Source organism: Urocitellus parryii, chromosome 3, assembly GCF_045843805.1.
Source record: "Urocitellus parryii isolate mUroPar1 chromosome 3, mUroPar1.hap1, whole genome shotgun sequence".
Lineage (NCBI taxonomy): Eukaryota > Metazoa > Chordata > Mammalia > Rodentia > Sciuridae > Urocitellus > Urocitellus parryii.
In genome coordinates this window covers 13,041,637-13,058,057 of record NC_135533.1, presented here as the reverse complement: position 1 = coordinate 13,058,057, position 16,421 = coordinate 13,041,637, and the positions used below count along the sequence as shown (strand labels likewise).

At 45.6% G+C, this 16,421-nt stretch overlaps 1 protein-coding gene across 1 annotated transcript in view; it reads left to right on the top strand.

The window, feature by feature from the left end:
• Window positions 1-16,421, top strand: part of Tmem178b (transmembrane protein 178B) — a 347,839-nt gene that overhangs the window by 301,540 nt on the left and 29,878 nt on the right. Inside the window, exon 3 of the mRNA XM_026405426.2 lies at window positions 14,661-14,798. Coding sequence (XP_026261211.2) covers window positions 14,661-14,798 — 138 coding nt within the window. The remainder of the gene's footprint in view (window positions 1-14,660; window positions 14,799-16,421) is intronic.

Below are 16,421 nucleotides of genomic sequence, written 5' to 3'. Positions count from 1 at the left end.
TGTTGCCGTTTTTCTATCATCCAACCCAGAAACTTGGAGGTCATCAATGGCTTATCCCATTTCTTTGTTTCTCACATGTAGTCACCAATGTCTGTCAGTCTGATTACTTTATGTTGATCAATATAAACTTAGAGACTGCAAAATTTTTTTTTAAAAAAAAGACTTTATTTGGGGCCTTAGGAATTGCAGTCTGGTAGACACAGTTTCCAATAACTGTGAATCAGTGTTTTTGAAGAGGGACAGGGAAGTGAGAACTTAAATGGACAAGCGGTTTTACAAAGTGATAAGAATTCCCTTATAGGGAACTTTTATTGAAATTGAGAAAGAACAAGCTGCTGTATGACAAGGGCCGTGTAACTGATAGAAGATAAAGAAAAGAATATATATACTTAGTACAAATGTCCGCAGAGCAATAACCTCTTGATATGCATCTTGAGTCTCTGGCACAATGTAATTATCTGTTCTGGCTGCCTGCCGTCAGGTGTCCAAAGTCCACATTCCCAGGCAGCCCTGGAGTCTGGAGTCCTTCTCCCTTGATGGCCCCCAACTGAATTTGAAAAGCTCTTGCCATGTTCTTGCCATAATTTTCCTTTCATTTTTCTCCTCTTATTCCTGTCCTCTGCTACAGTGCAGGTCTTCATCATTTTTCCGCTCTAAAGGATTGTCTTGTCCCTAGATTCCCTCCCTCCCAATTAGCACCCCACTCTGCAGCTATGATTATCTTCTTAGAGTGAGCAAAATCCTAACCAGTTTCTCCCCTGATTAGACTCTTTTTGTGGCTCACTATGACCTGGATGGAATCTAAACTCCAAGTATGGCATATGAAGTTCCTGGCAAATGATGGGCCAATGAGTGCTCCATCAAAGGCACTTTAAGCAAAAATCTCCTGTTCTTCTCCCAGTCATCACAATGGAAAATTGAAATTGTTTTAATTCCCTGGACAGAACACAGCTGGTTACAGGAGGTACGTTTTTGTTTTCAACAGACCACGAAGACTGTCCAAATCATAATATATAATAATTATTCTGTGAAAAACATTACACTGGAGTATTCAGAACATGCAGTCTCCTTACTGTTCCTCAAATATGGTAAGCAGATTCCTGCTTCCAGGGTCTTTGCACTTGCTCTTCCTCTGCCTGAAATGCTTGTCCTCCAGACATCCATGTGCCCATTTCTACCCTACTTGAGGCATCTGCTTGAAAGGCATGTTATTTTTATTTATTTATTTATTTTGGGGGGGGGCAGGTACTGGGGATTGAGCTCAGGGGCACTCCCCAGCCCCCTCCATGTTTGTATTTTATTTAGAGACAGGGTCTCACTGGGTTGCTTAACACCCCGCTGTTGCTGAGGCTGGCTTTGAACTCTTGATCCTCCTGCCTCAGCCTCCTGAGCTGCGGGGATTACAGATGTGTGCTGTGATGCCCAGCTGAATGGCATGTTATTAAGAGAGCTCTATGGTCAATAGCAGTTCCCCCAAGTCCATCACATCACCTATTTCATTTTTCTCCATAGTGTTCATCCCCACCTGACACGTATACATATATGTGTATGCATCTATGTATATAGTTAGTCTCTCCCTGGAGGGCACATTTTATGAAGATTCAGTTTCGTCCACTGCAGGATCTCTTACATAGCAGTGCTTGATAACTAGGCACTGAATGAATTTATAAAAATGAATGTTTGATGTCTCTATTTCTACTGAAGAAAAAAAAAATTCAAGCAGGAGATAGGATATAGGCTTTAGTTTCCTTCTACAGGGGTCATTTTCTGGGCAAGATTTTTACTTGAATGAGCTTTTACTGTCTGATACAGAAGCCTGGGTCACAGGCTGACAGTAAATCAGTAGGACCACAGAGAAGGGGCTGGGGAAGGAGAGGTTGACTGGGTCACTGGCTCATTACTGGTTACGAGAAGGGAGGGAACCACATTCAGGAGAAGGGAGTGTTTCCCATGAGGGAGGAAGAAGAGATGGCCCTGCTCTCTCACGCATAGTCACTCCCAGCTCTGTGGGAAGTACACACCCTGTTATCATCTACTTGATTTACGATCCCTCAGCATTCTTCAAAAACAGCTCCATGATGTATTATTAGTGTTTTAAAAACATGCTCTTTATTTTCAACTTCTGCTCTGTCTCTCGAGGTACAGACAGGCTGGCGTATTGCAAAAATGGCGTTGAGAATTACAACTTGAAACAGAATCCTCTGGTCTACACCTAGACCTCCAGAAGGGCATTGTTAGCCCCACTTGAGAAAGTAGTCATATGGATGCAGAAATTGTGGGACTTCTTAAGGTAGCAGAACTAGTGAACCCATCAGAGCCCATCCCAGCACCCTGGACCAACGCATACCAATATCTCACATTGTTTTTTGTTTTAACTTGAAAGTACCATTTTTATCCTGCCACACTGACTGTTCCTGCCATTCCATGCACAAGGCTTGGGAAAACATCTTTGCTTACATGTGGCTGGAGGCAAGCACTTGCCTTTTTAGGCCCCTTCACTATCATACTTCTAAATTGGAAAACAGAATTTTCCAGAATTGCAGCATTTGATGATTTGGGGGAAGATAAAAAGAAGTTGCTAGTATTATATCTCCCATGTTGTTTGGGAAGACTAGTTTGCTCTGGGAGTGCCAAATACACATTGGATGATACGGATAATAGCATGAGGTCCACTGTATTACTCCCCCTGTCTTGCAGCCTGGCAGTCAACATAAGTGATCACTGGCATTTATGGTAGCACTTTACAGTTTACCAAGGGCTTTCACAGGTTTGCTTTGATCCATGACTTTACCAGGCTGTAGAACACAGTGATTAAAAGCAGGAGCCTTGGAGTCAAACCAGGACTCTCTACCTTAAACTATGGCTTCCAAGCTGCCAGCTTGGGGAAGTTTCTTGTTATCTCATCAGCAAAAGGGAATGATAATGAACTTACTGATTTGGGGGAAGATTAAATGTGATGATGTATATGATCATGTATATATATTTTACTGCTTAGGACATGATAAAACATTTAAAATGCTAACTTTATTATTATTATTATTGTCTATCATTATTATTCTTGTCTCAGATATGATGTGCATAAAGTCATCTGTAATTAATTTATAAAAAAAGACCATAACTTTATTTTTTTTCTTATTACAACCTTAAAAGCCTGTTTGGTCCTAGTCTGATTTTCCATCTCCATTCCTAGATGACATCTGTGGAAGATAGCACAGATTTTTTTGATAACTTATCAGGTATTAAAAACTTTCATTTGTAGCTAATAAAATTTGAGTCAAATCTAAGATCAGAACTTCACTCCTATATCTAGTTTCAACCTTTTCTCTTCCCTAGCTTGGTATCGATCCACTCTTGGAAACTTGTAGGAAGAAAAGAGATGTGTCCAGATTCTTTAATCTTTGTTTCACCTGCTCCCTGTTAACCCCAGAATTTCCTGTTCCTCCAGGGCTGGATTTTTGGAAAGGAGGGCTGGTAAGAGACCCAGGGATCAAATGAGCCCTGTGTTGCCCTCCGAGGTGCGCCCTCCAGGTGGCAGGGCCAAATGCTGACTCTGCCTCATGTAGGAACATTTTGTGATTCTTTCAAGAAAGCTTTGTAGGGACTGACAACGCCCTATTGTCTCCTGATGTGGACAGGGCATTGTCCAGGTGACCTGGCTCCACTTCCTCCTCAGCTCCCATTTTTGGTGCTACCACCTATGGAGAATTTTTGATGGAGTCATCCCAACATGACAGGCGAAGCTGAAGGACAGTCTTTTTGAGGCGTGTTAGTCCCCATTGGCATGTGCTTGGCCAGTGGAGAGAGCATGAGATCCTCCCCAGACAAACTCTGGGTTCAAGGCTTTGTCTTAGCTCCATCTACACAGGCAGCTCCAACCAACCTCTTGTGTCATTTTTCTCAGGCCACAGATAGGTACCATCCCCTGAGTCCTCTAAACTCCAGCGTATCCAAGTGCAGTTTTCCAAGTGATTCTCTCCAGGGCTCTTTCCTTGACTTGAGTTTGAGGTGGGTAGGAGTGGGGAAGTCCCCGCTGGGAGGAAAAGGGAATGCAGTTCCCTGAAGACTGAAAGCGTCACTTCCCAGCCTCCTTCTCCAACCTTCCCATCTTTGTTTTTTTGAGAACTGAAGGTAGGGAAAGCACAAACTTCAGAGGAAAGTTGAGACACTTGGTAGCAAGGTCAGCCCAGGGCCGCATTGTTCTTTACAACAGTGCCTTGACCTACAAACAATTCAAACCACATATGCAACTTAAAATCTTCTATTAGCCTCATTAAAGACATAAAAAGAAGCAGGGAAAATTAAATTTCAGAATATATTTGACTTAATCTAATGTGTCCAAAACATTGTCATATCTATCTATCTATCTATCTATCTATATATATATATATATGGGTTAAAAGATATTTTAGACATGCCTGCTGAATTTTTGACATCTGATATGTATTTAACTTAAAACATGTCTCAGTTTGAGGGTTCAATAGCCCTTTTAAGGGCTCAATGTCCTTGTGATTATGGCTATGGATAGCATATTGGACAACACAGCTTTATCATTATGAAAGCAGATTGTCATCTATTGTCCTCAGCTTTGAGGCCTCAGAACTAAGACAGTTTGGTTGTGGTCTGTGCAATGTATTCCAATCAATATATGCAGGGCCAGACTCATATGCTGGGCTGTAGCCTCAAGTTCTGTATTTTGGTCATCATGCTGTCCAAACAGAAATCACTGTGCTTTGTTCATGGGGACCCCAGTAGATGAAGGGACATTTGAGGGTGAGAAGATTTCTATAGAAATCCTTGTGAGAGTTTTGTTTGAGGTTCTGGGAGGTCCCAACACACCTTGTCCCTACAGTGTGGGGTACAGTGAGAGAGACTTACTCAGGGAACCATGCATATCTCACTGAAAGTACTATGAATGCAGGGAGCCCCATTCCTGGCCTGCACTGGAGCTGCCGTGTCAACTCTGACCTCCAACAGTGAATATGCCCACAGTGCACACTGTTGGCCAAAGAGAAGCATAACAGGTCTTTAGCTTTCACTGTTGAAAAGAAAATTTTCAATGGCAGCAGTACACTAATCCCCCTTTTTCTGCAGGTCCTACATTTCAAGACCTGTAGTGGATGTCTAAAACCATAGATAATACCAAACCCTAGGAATACCGTTTTTCCTATACATAAGTACTTATGATAAAATTTAATTTATAAATAGGCACCACAGGAGATTAACAACAATAACTAATAACCAAATAGAACAATTATGACAATATACATTAATACAAGTGATTTAAAACTTGTGATTTCTCTATTTATTTCTGGACTTTTCCATTAATATTTTCTGACTGTGGTTGACCACAGGTGACTAAAACTGCAAAAAGAAAAATCACAGATAAGGGGGTTACTACTGTGAGTCTTTTGAAAGACAGTACTTCTAAGAAGGAATCTGAAGCCTACGACCCGTCCTCTCTCATTGTTCCTGTTAGAGAAAGTTGCCTCCTTTGTACTTAGAACTGTTCAAAATCACTAAAGCTCACACCTTCCAAAGAACTCAAAATCTGATTTTTAAAAAAATATATTTATTTTTTAGCTGTAGTTGGACACAATACCTTTATGTATCCACATTTATATGGTGCTGAGGTTAGAACCCAAGGCCTCATGCGTGCTAGGCGAATGCTCTACCACTGAGCCACAACACCAGCCCCTGATTTTTAAAGGAATACATTCTCATATACAAACAACAACAACAACAAAAAAAAAATCATAAGGGCTCCCTGTTAACATTTGGTACATTTCATCATTGCTCCTCTCACGTGGGTACACGCGTGGGCACACATATGCACACCTGCAGTATAGGGGTCATCTGTAGTGTGTAGTCTTGCGCATTACTTTTCACTTAATATTCTATCATGAACTTTTACTAGATCATTGACATTCTTCAACAGAATGGTTTTAATTGCTGAATAATATCCCATTATGTTTTATTGAATGTTAAGTTCTCTTCTGGGGGTTTGAAGTGGCGTGGAATATGAAAAGCACCGAGGAATTGAAAGGCCGTGATAAGACCCTTTCCCAGAGCTGCCTCTTACTGGCCATGTGAACTTGGTCAGTTAAAATCCCCTTGTCTCCGTTTCCAAAGCATCTACCTTCTAGACTATTGGGAGGAGGAATTGACATGTCCTGTACAGATTGCCCATCATACACCTAGATGGAATGAATGGACAATTATTGTTAATTCCTATTCAATCTCCTCTTTCCTCTGCCTTTTCAAATTCTTCACCATCAGCTGGTTCCCAGGCACCTGCGGCATTTTTCTGGGCTGTGTAGCACATCCAAGGTGGCTGTGTTCTTTCAAAGCTCTTATCTTCTGGTTGCTTTGTGGTGACTCTCTGGGTTACATTCTTCTTTTTTTTTATTGTTGGTTGTTCAAAACGTTACATAGTTCTTGATATATCATATTTCACACTTTGATTACTCTGCATTAAAAAATGACAAAATCATAGAATTTGCAGGGAAATGGATGGCATTAGAGCAGATTATGCTAAGTGAAGCTAGCCAAGCCCTAAAAAACAAATGCCAAATGTCTTCTTTGATATAAGGAGAGTAACTAAGAACAGAGTAGGGAGGAAGAGCATGAGAAGAAGATTAACATTAAACAGGGATGAGAGGTGGGAGGGACAGGGAGAGAGAAGGGAAATTGCATGGAAATGGAAGGAGACCCTCAGGGTTATATAAAATTATATACAAGAGGAAGTCTGGGTTACATTCTTGCCAGGCAACTGCAGATCTCTGGACTTTGCGCTCAGACACTGTCTGCACATGATACAGGAAGCAGGAATGGAAGCTCCTCTCAGGGGGAGGAGCCTGCCCTGATCTACAGCTGTACCTGAGTGGCTGAGCAGCCACTTGCTTCTCTCCTCCTGTGGTCCCACCTGTACTTTCTGCATTTGGCTCAGCAGCGTGCAGCCAGAGGAAGCCAGCCCTTCTTGCCTCTGCCTCTTGTTTCTGGGTTTTCTCTCCTCCTTTCTTCTCTACAGGCACTTGCTTTAGCTGCTGGCCCAGCTCTCATCAGGCGGGTACAAATTTTGTAATTTGCCTCCCATTGTTTTGACAATGGATGTGATTTGTATATGGCAGTCACATAATATCCCTATTTGTGGCAGCTCTCTAATCGGAGGTAGGATTGAAAAGGAGAAAGCATGGAGCCTGTCTTCTGACCCAGAAACCACTTCTTGTTTCTACAGCAACTACCTTCCCCCACTGTCTCTTCCTGGTGGGGGGGGGAAGGGGGGGAGGGACAGTGCAGAAGGGTCTGCTGCTTTCATAATCTCCGGGGTATCGTGTGTGCTTATTAATCCTCATGGTTCTGTGTTATCTGGAACCCAGATGCATGCTGATGTGTCCTTTATACAATAAGCAACTAGGTTGAATGGTTAAGCAATGGTTAATGCTGGCTTTTAAAACAATGAGATTGGCGAGGAGAATAATTGACTTCTAGTCTCGATGACATTTGAGTCACTGAAGCGGGCTGAGTCGTGAAGGTGTGCTCCTCTCACCCTGGTTGTTCCATATGCACAGGTTTTGGTAATTGTTACAGGGTGGCATGGTGATCTCATTTTGCAAATATTTGTTGAGCACCTGCTTATGTCAGGCAATGTGCTAGAGAGTAGAAAGACAGCAAAAAGCAGACATGAACACGGCCCGGAACCCGCTAGAATGTATTATAATGGCACAAACAAGTAATTATAAGAAGATTTGTTAGTGATGTCAACCAAGTGCTACAGGAGCCCCAGGAACTGGTTCTTAGGGGCTGCCACAGTATCACAGAAGCCTCCTGGAGACATTTGCTTTTTGGGAAATCTTCAAGGATAATAAAAGCTTGCCAAATGATGGGTGCGGGGAGCCATGATAAGAGCATGGAGTCTTTGCGAGGGAGGCAGGGAACTGCAGTGGGGAGCCTGGAGAAGGATGGAGATGCAGGGGATGCAGAGGAACGTTCCAAAGGGCCTTTTAGGGATCAAAACCTGACATCAGGCAATTTCTTGTAGAAACCATTTTATTTTCGCCTAAAAATAATTCCTTAAATAAATAACCAACCTAGCCTCTAGAAGAGAGTCCTAGGTAAAGCCTCCTGACAGATACTTCATCATTTCTGCTTCTCTGGACAGAAGCACTGACACCTTCCCAAGAGCTGTGATCAAACCCCATTTCCCTTCCTGCTCGGTGGTGTGGTGCTTGCTGCCAGGGCCCAGGGGTTCTGGCCCAATAGCTTCTGTGGCCACCAGCACCTCTGCTGTTAGCTGCGGTAGCCTCCAGCTGTTTTGGTCCTTGGAGGACAGCAGCACCAACACACAGGGGTGGATGCATTTCCATATCAACAACAAATCAATAAAACCTACACCCAGACCTCTCCAGATACCTGAAAGGCAGAAGAAGACTACTCACTCTGGGTATCAAGTCCTTGGAGGATGCTCCTCAGTTCCTTCTGTGGTCAAGTGCAGAGGAAGGAGCAGGTGAAAAAGAGAATTGCTTTAATTGAGGTGATTTCCATTTCTGTCCACATTTCTATACCTTCAGCATTGTTTATACATATTAATTTGTTTAATCCTCTTAATAACTTTTTGAACTAGGTAATCACCACACACAGATGGTGAAACTGAGATCCAGTGGGATGGACTAATTTGCTTACATTTCTATGACCAGGGGCTGGAAGAACCAGGATTTGAACAGGAGCAGCCTGGTTCCTTGCATTCCCACCTGTTATATCACTGTATGGTTCCCCAGGATCAGAACCCCACTTCCTTCAGAGGTAATGACTGTGCAGTGATGTCCTGTGCTTTGAGTCAGCCTATCCTGGGGTTGGTGCCATAACTTGTCAGTTTGCTGCAAACCTCTCTACCAAAAACTGTGGTCAAACCCTGTTTCCCTTCCTGTTCGATGGTATAGCGCTTGCTGCCAGGGCCACCAGCACTCTGCCCTCCAACAGAGTGACCTTGATTCAGAGGGGACTGATCACTTTGTGAATGTCTGTTCAGCCCCCCGCCCCAGGGTAGCCAACCCTCACCCACCCTTGTAGCCAGGGCTGTGTGCCTCTGTGGTGAAGAGCGGAGAGGGGCCACTGTGGCCAGCAGAGGACCATGGCTTGGGTGGCATACAGCTGCAGAGCAGCCCTCTGAGCTCTTACTGCTGGGGCCATTAATACTGCGCTACCTTTTCTAGGTCCAGTCATTACCCTCGAAGCAAAGTCTAATGCACACTTACCCTCTTTTCTGCTTTTTTTTTTTTTAAAGAGAAAAAAATTCCAATCATCATCATTTTTCTGTGCAAGGTCTTTAAAGAGCAAATAGAAAGACATTCAGAGCCCAATATATATTTTCCTTCTCTAAGTGATGTTTATTTAAATGCAGATATCCTGGTTTCCCATGTAGAGTTGCAAGCAATACCTTTCAATTTAAATGTTAATAGGAGTGTAAACTTCAAAATCAAAATTTTTCCACAAGGGAGAAGTGCTTTTTCTGGCTCTGTTTAATGGTTCTCCTTGCCATTCCTCCTCCACCCTCCCTCATTAGCAACCTTCCTCTGCCCACTCCTTTCCGCCGTGCTGAACCAAATTCAAAAGAGTTTAGAATGCACCTTTCTCATTTCAAAAATTAGAATGTTAAATATTAGGGTCATGGAATACAGATAATGGACTCAAACCCAACACAACTGGTGAGAAGATTTTTTCATCTAGGCCTTTGCCTGCAGAGTCAAACTTAACGTACAAGACTCTTTCCAATGAGATTACTTAGGCCAGCCCCAGGAAATATTTTTCCAAATCTTCAGAGTTAGGTTAATTAGGGTTTTCTACCTCTCCTTTTCTTTCTCTTTCCTTTTTATTTTTTCTCTCTCTTTTTCCCAGAATGGCAGGAAGGGATGGGGGAGAGAAATACAAGCTATGTACTGTGTTGGGCACAGTGAGAAATCACAGAGAATTAAATGGCCATTTCTACTCCTCAAGAGAGAAGATTGACAGTAGGTCAAGGCAGATGGGTCACATTGGTGCCATCTGCATGTGGCCATCCACAGACAGAGTGGCAGCTGGGACTCACTCGAATTCGAACTAAAAGCAACAGATTTTAAAACAATGGAAATAATGTACAAATGCCTCCAAGTTCAAATATGAGGTATAATACCTTCCTACGAGCTGATGGACCAAGTTTTGTGTGTGAATGTATTATCTGGCTTCATCTTCCTTTTCTGCATTTCCTCATTTTCCTGCCATTTTTCAGCAGTTTGTAAGCCTCCTTAAGTCTTTTGGAGCATGATAGGACCATTAATACGTGAGTTAGAATTGAATTTATAATATAAACTTCATAGATTTTGATTCCATTATTTTATTTCAAGGTATTGTTTTTGTTCTCCAGCTTGTCCTTTTTAATAGCATTCTGTTTTTATTTCATGGAGGCAATATCTTTCTGCTGTCGTCTCTCTGGGGATGTTAATAATAATTTTGAATGATGTTTTTATTCTCCCTGCAGAGTTTCCCACGTTGTTTCCCCCCCCAACTTGTAGGCTGTTCTCAGATATCTGGAGATAATTGGTTGTGTGCTCGTGTTTAAAAGCGGGGTACTAAAGAGCTGCGTAGGAGCTCTGAGCCGGCTGGGGAATCCCGAGACAACTTAGGGCTTCATTTTGAGTGGTCTGAGGGACCATGCATGGGGCAAGCATCACTCCCAATCTCTGGGAGAGGGCAAAGGCCTGGGAGCCAAGGTGGAGGAGTTGGACTCTCAATGGTGAGGTTCAATGTCAAGTATACACATAGTCAAACACCCCCTGAGGGTCTGGTTGTGAATTTCTTGTCCAATACCTTGACCCCTAACTGTGCTGGTTCACTCTCACCTGAGCATATTGACCCCATTCCTAGGTACTCTGTTTTATGTCCCTGGGGGTGGGGGCACAGAGGTGTCCCTCAGTGGTGTGGAAAGTGGGTCAGGAATCTAGGAATCTAATTTCTTTTCCAATAAACTCCACCAAATCCTTGTTTGCTCTCCCTTCCCTGTGCTTGACTTCATGATCCCAAGAGACCTTCGTGAACCTTTGGGGACTCTGCAGGTGGGTTTTCAGCTCCTTGATGTTGGCTTTAGATTTGGCCCTTCCACTAAGTAGTTATGGAGTCTGTCAATTCCAGAGCTTCAATGTTCTTGTGGTGGTCACAATTTCTTTCTGAATGTTTTCCCCAACCTTGGAATTTCTGTTTTTTTTTTTTTTTTTTTTTTTTAAACAATCCTCTTAAAATGGTTTGGGAGGAAAAACTGGTAGATAACATTGAATCAATGTGTTATTGTAACCAAGCAGGTCTTTAATTCCATTTTTTATTTTATTTTCTCATCACTTAATAATATGGTTGTTAATTCTTCTTGTCGTTCACTGCTTTTGAGACTGTCAATAAATCATCTAACATCTTTGGATCTTTCCTTCCTCATCTGTAAAATAGGAACATTTCTTGTCCTACCTACTTTATGAGGTAGTGCCGCAGCTTGCCTGAGTCACTCTGTAGGTCTGAGGACAAAATAGCCAGCTGTTGGAGCACAGCTCAGGCAAACTCAGACACACAGGGGGATGTGGGGATCTTCCTGGGTCAGTGGAAATACTCCTGTGGGGCCTCTGGTTTCCGTCCTTGTTTCCAGATCAGCAACTTCACATAACCCTAGGCTTCTGTTGACAAATCCCTGCGGGAGACAGGTTAGTGTGTCTATTCTGGGTGAGAGGGCACCAGTCCCCCCCTGAGCAGTCCCAAAGAACTAGTGATGCCCCAAACTTTTGGAAGAGGAATTATTCTCTCCATTTCCCGCCTTTCTGCTTCCCCCGCTGTTTTCTTCTAAGTAAAACACTTTGCTCTCATCTTCCAACAACTCTCCCTTCCCCTTTTTTGTTTGTATTTGTTCTTTTTACCTATCCATGATAGTAGAGTGTATCTGACATACTTTACATACACAGAGTATGACCTCCCATTCTGTGGTGGTACATGATGTGCAGTTAGACTGGTTGTGTATTCATATAGGAGCAGAGAAAAGTTATATCCAGTTCATTCTACTGTCTTTCCCCCTCCCTTCCCTTCATTCCCCTTTGTCTGATCCACTGAACGTCTGTTCTTCCCTCCCCAGCCCTTATTGTGAGTTAGCGTCCACATATCAGAACATTTGGCTTTTGGGTTTTTTGGATTGGCTTATTTCACTTAGCATGAGAGCCTCCCTCCCGTTCCATCCTTTTTCTGATTAGCATTTCCCTTTTGTTTTCCTGCTCAGCCTGCCTTTCCATCCATCTTTGGACAAAGTGTACTGACCTGATGTGATCCATTGTCCACTTAATTGCTCCTGCAGGTCTGCAGAGTCTGGGGGGCCAGTGCAGGCCTTCCAATGAGCATAGCCAAGTGAGAGTCCATCTTGCAGCAGAGAGGGGCTCAATAGAGCTAGTGCCGCCAAAGGGAACGGGATCCCCTGTCCCTAAACCCTCCTGTACCAAGGGAAGGGCCCAGGATAAGAACGTGCTGACCTTTGACATCTCCTGTGGAAGAGGGTATAAACCTCCCTTTGGGGGGTTGGGAAAACCAGCTGGCCTCTCTTCCCCTCCCCAACTCCTCATTGCCCTTGAAGAGTAGAGAGTAAAGAGGCATCGGTTACACAGAGTATCCTGTTTCCAAGAATCAATCCAGTTGGATCCATGTGTCTAATGGGCATCTGTGGGGAAAGGAGGCAGCTCAGTCCCTGTGGTGAACCAAGGGTCTGGGGGTGAGTGCATCTGGACAGCTGGGAGAGAAGGGACAGCTGTCGGTGAGTCTGTAAACAGGACAGCCTCTCCGGCAGGAATGTTCCTTCCCCCTTCCCTTACTTTGGGCTGGCTGTGGCTGACTGCGCAGGAAGCTGCGCTCACGTTTTAGCATTGTAATCGAAGGATGCTCCAACAAAGCTTCACATGACTCATTTGGTGACAGGAGCAATCCGTATGGTGCTGCATGGTAATTTGGCATCCTTGGCAATTCCCAGAGGTGACAGTAACAAGTATTACTTCTATGTGGCTGGGACAGGCATGCAGGTCAGCCCTGGAAGGTAAAGGAGTCTCTGTCCCCAACACACATCTCCCTCCTAGCCAGCTTCCCCCCTGGGCTGGGGGTCCACAGTGTCTGATCTTCCATGTCAGGAAGAAAAGACCAGATCTCGGGCAGACAGAGGAGCCTCAAGCTAAACTCTGCCGGGGATCTTTTTGTTTGCTCTGGGTTCTCCAGAGTGGCTGGAGAGGGGGAGGAGGGGAGGGTGGGCTTCCTCATCTCCCTCAAGAGGTAGGCAGACCCCAAGGGATTCCCTGCAGAAATCCTCAGGGCACTGGTTTCTCAGGAATGGGAAGAGATGGGTGTGCTGGAGGTGTGTGGTCCCATCAGGTGGTGGTGACATCATTTGCTTCTGCTGTCTTCCCCTCCCTGCTCACACATCACCCTTTCATTGTTGGTGGGTGGTGACTTGTGCCCTGGGGCAGAGGTGGATAAAATGGCTTTGCTCTGCTTTGGAGCCTCATGGGGCAGGCTGGGGCTGGTGCCTGAGCTCCCGTGTAGGCAGGTGAGAAGGAGCTGTGGGTGGGTGTTGGGTGGAAGGAACGGCCAGCAAGGCAGGGGTGGGGTGCTTCCCAGGAGGGAGTAAGAATCCTGTTCTAGGGACGGAGTGGGAAGAGTGGGAAGTGTGCTGGGGAGCAGGCCCATCGAGAGGGAACGTGGCAATGGCTGTGGTCAGCTCTGCAGACTGGAGGGCAGAGCCAGGGAGGACGCCCAGCTGAGCAAGGTGCTGAGTGACCAGCTCTGCTATGGCAGAAGCTCTGCCCTCTCCCTCCTGCTGAGAATGCTGTCTTTCCATCTGTGTCTCTGGACTGCGTCTGATGGGTCAGGGAGGCCTGGAACAGGGAAGGTCCTGACCCTGAACACAGAGCTGACCTGAGGGTGGAGGGGTGGAGGAACTGAGAAAGGGGACTGCTCCAGGGGCCCAGACAGAGGGCAGGCAGTGTGGCTCTGGCTCTGCAGCCAGACCAAGCCATGGAGCCAGTTTGGAAGGGAAGGAAGCCCCTAAATCAGCAGCTTCTCCTCCCAGCAGCCTCTCAGAGAGACCAGCAGACCCTGGCAAGAAGGGAGGCAGGCCTTGGCAGAGGCAACCCGACTGCCAAGGCCCTGCTCAGCTCCAATAGCCCATCTCCTGGATTCTTACCTCTCTGAGAGGCTGACAAATACTGGGTTGGCCACATGGGTCTGAGTTTGAGTCCCTGTTCTGTCAGTAGTTACTACCTGCATGCATTTTAGCAAGTTGTTCCTGTACAGAGAGGGATTAAGTCAGCACTTGTCTCTGAAAGTTGAGATAGATGCACGGGGAGGGCAGCACTGGCCTGGCACAAACGAGATGTCCAAGCAATGACAACTGTATTATGATGAGCTCTCCCTGTGCCTAGCATGTTTGTGCACAGATCAGAGTTACCATCGGGGGACTCTCTCCTCTGCCAAGGATGCTGGGTTACACAAACCTGTCTGAGAAGAGCAGGTTGCCTCCTTCCTGTCCCGGCCGTGCCTACTCTCCTTCCTACCCCAGGGCTAGGGTGCCCCTGACTCTGAGTCCCAGGCTTTGATGCTGACTGCTGCCTTCCTGTTCCCCACAGACCTGCGCAGAATGACGGCCGGCTTCATGGGCATGGCGGTGGCCATCATCCTCTTTGGCTGGATCATCGGTGTGCTGGGCTGCTGCTGGGACCGAGGCCTTATGCAGTATGTGGCAGGGCTTCTCTTCCTCATGGGAGGTAAGGCCACAGGGGTGGGGATGTGGTAGGGACAAAAAAAGGACCTGGTTCCTGGAGTTCTGGGAGAATGTGAGAGGCATGGAGGACAGCCATGACTTGGCAGAGCTCTTCTACCTCACCCCTCCCATGGCTCAGCAGATGTTCCCTGAGTTCCTCCCTCCCACTTGCCACTGAGCCAGCTGTCGGGGATGCAGAAGCAAAGAAGACACGGTCCCCCACCCTGTGGGGAAGGGGTCTGCCTGCTATGGAAGAGACACACTCTGGTATGAGACTTGTGTTATGGCAGATAGAGATCTGGGACCTGGAAGAAGCATGAACCTAGAAGGTGCCTGGGCATCTTAGACACCTGGGCCTTGGGCTTCAGTGTGGATGAAGGAAGTGGGTGCACTCTGGGCAGCTACCTTCCTCTCCAAGTGCCTATGTTCATCCTTGACTTATGGTCTTAATTTCCCCCATTTACAATGAGGTGGTGTGGAACAGGGCTGCACACTCTCTTGCCTCTGTCCCCCTTTCTCTATTATTACCACAACCGTGGAGCCAACCATCATTCCCTAAAGGGAGCTGTGTGTCAGGAAGACTGCATAGCCATATAGGAATAGGTATCCTGTCTGTGAGCAGTAAAAGTTCATCCAGTGTCTACTTGTGCCTCTTGCTTCTCTGAGAAGCTAGAATGTGCTTTTTGGTCTCCTGGTTTGAGTCTCATCCAGTGCTACAGTTTGGGATGCTCAGAGAAAGGTAGTGGATGAATTGTGTGGACTTTGGTAGAGGGGAAATGGGCTTAGAGAGAATTAGAATTGTTTGTGAAAAGAAGGGAAGATGAGTTTTACACAAGATAACAGTTGTCAGCTAGGCTGCAGTATCCACACGAATAAATGCCCAGCTCAGGTCTCTTTTGTGAACAGCCAGGTTCTGGGTTTCTGAGCAGAGGTGGGAGGAGGAGAAATGGACCATGCTAGTTCTTTATCCGCAGGTCGAGCTGGGAAAGGGAACTTGTCCTCTCGGTACACAGAGATCTCTGGAGCCTACTGAGCTCTGCTTTGGGGGGAGGAGGAGAACATTATAGGATCAGCTTGAGCCTGAAAGTCCCCTGTTCCCTTGAAGCACATGCATTCTGTGCCAAAGGAAAGAGGAGGTTCTCCAAGGAGAAATTCAACTTTTACATGGACCTCCAAATGTCAAAAGATGAAAGTGGAGTGGCTCTGTTTGTAGTGATGCCTCTCTCTGAGTCTTCTTTGGATATATAAAGACAGCTCCAGTAAAAACAGGGCTTTCCTGAGGGTCTAGAGAGGGCTCCCAGGAATCCAAGAAAAGCTGAGCAAATAGGCCTCAGGCAGAGCAGGAATCCCCAGGGGTGGCTCTCTCTCATCTCCTCCTCTTTGGCTCCTGGGCAAGTTCTCCACTGTCCTCTTCCCTTCAGGTAGGCACAAGGTACAGAGCTTGCCTAGGTGCTAAGCCTGGGGCCTTTCCGTTCTTGGAGAACTTCTTTCTGGGCAGCTTCAGTGAGCTTGCAACCACAGCCAGGTGCAACTGGCTAGCTTGTCCTTTCTGACCAGGCCACACATTGCACATCAGACAATAAGCAGGTCAGAACTGGGTGACCCTGGATGGACTAAAAGCTGTGAC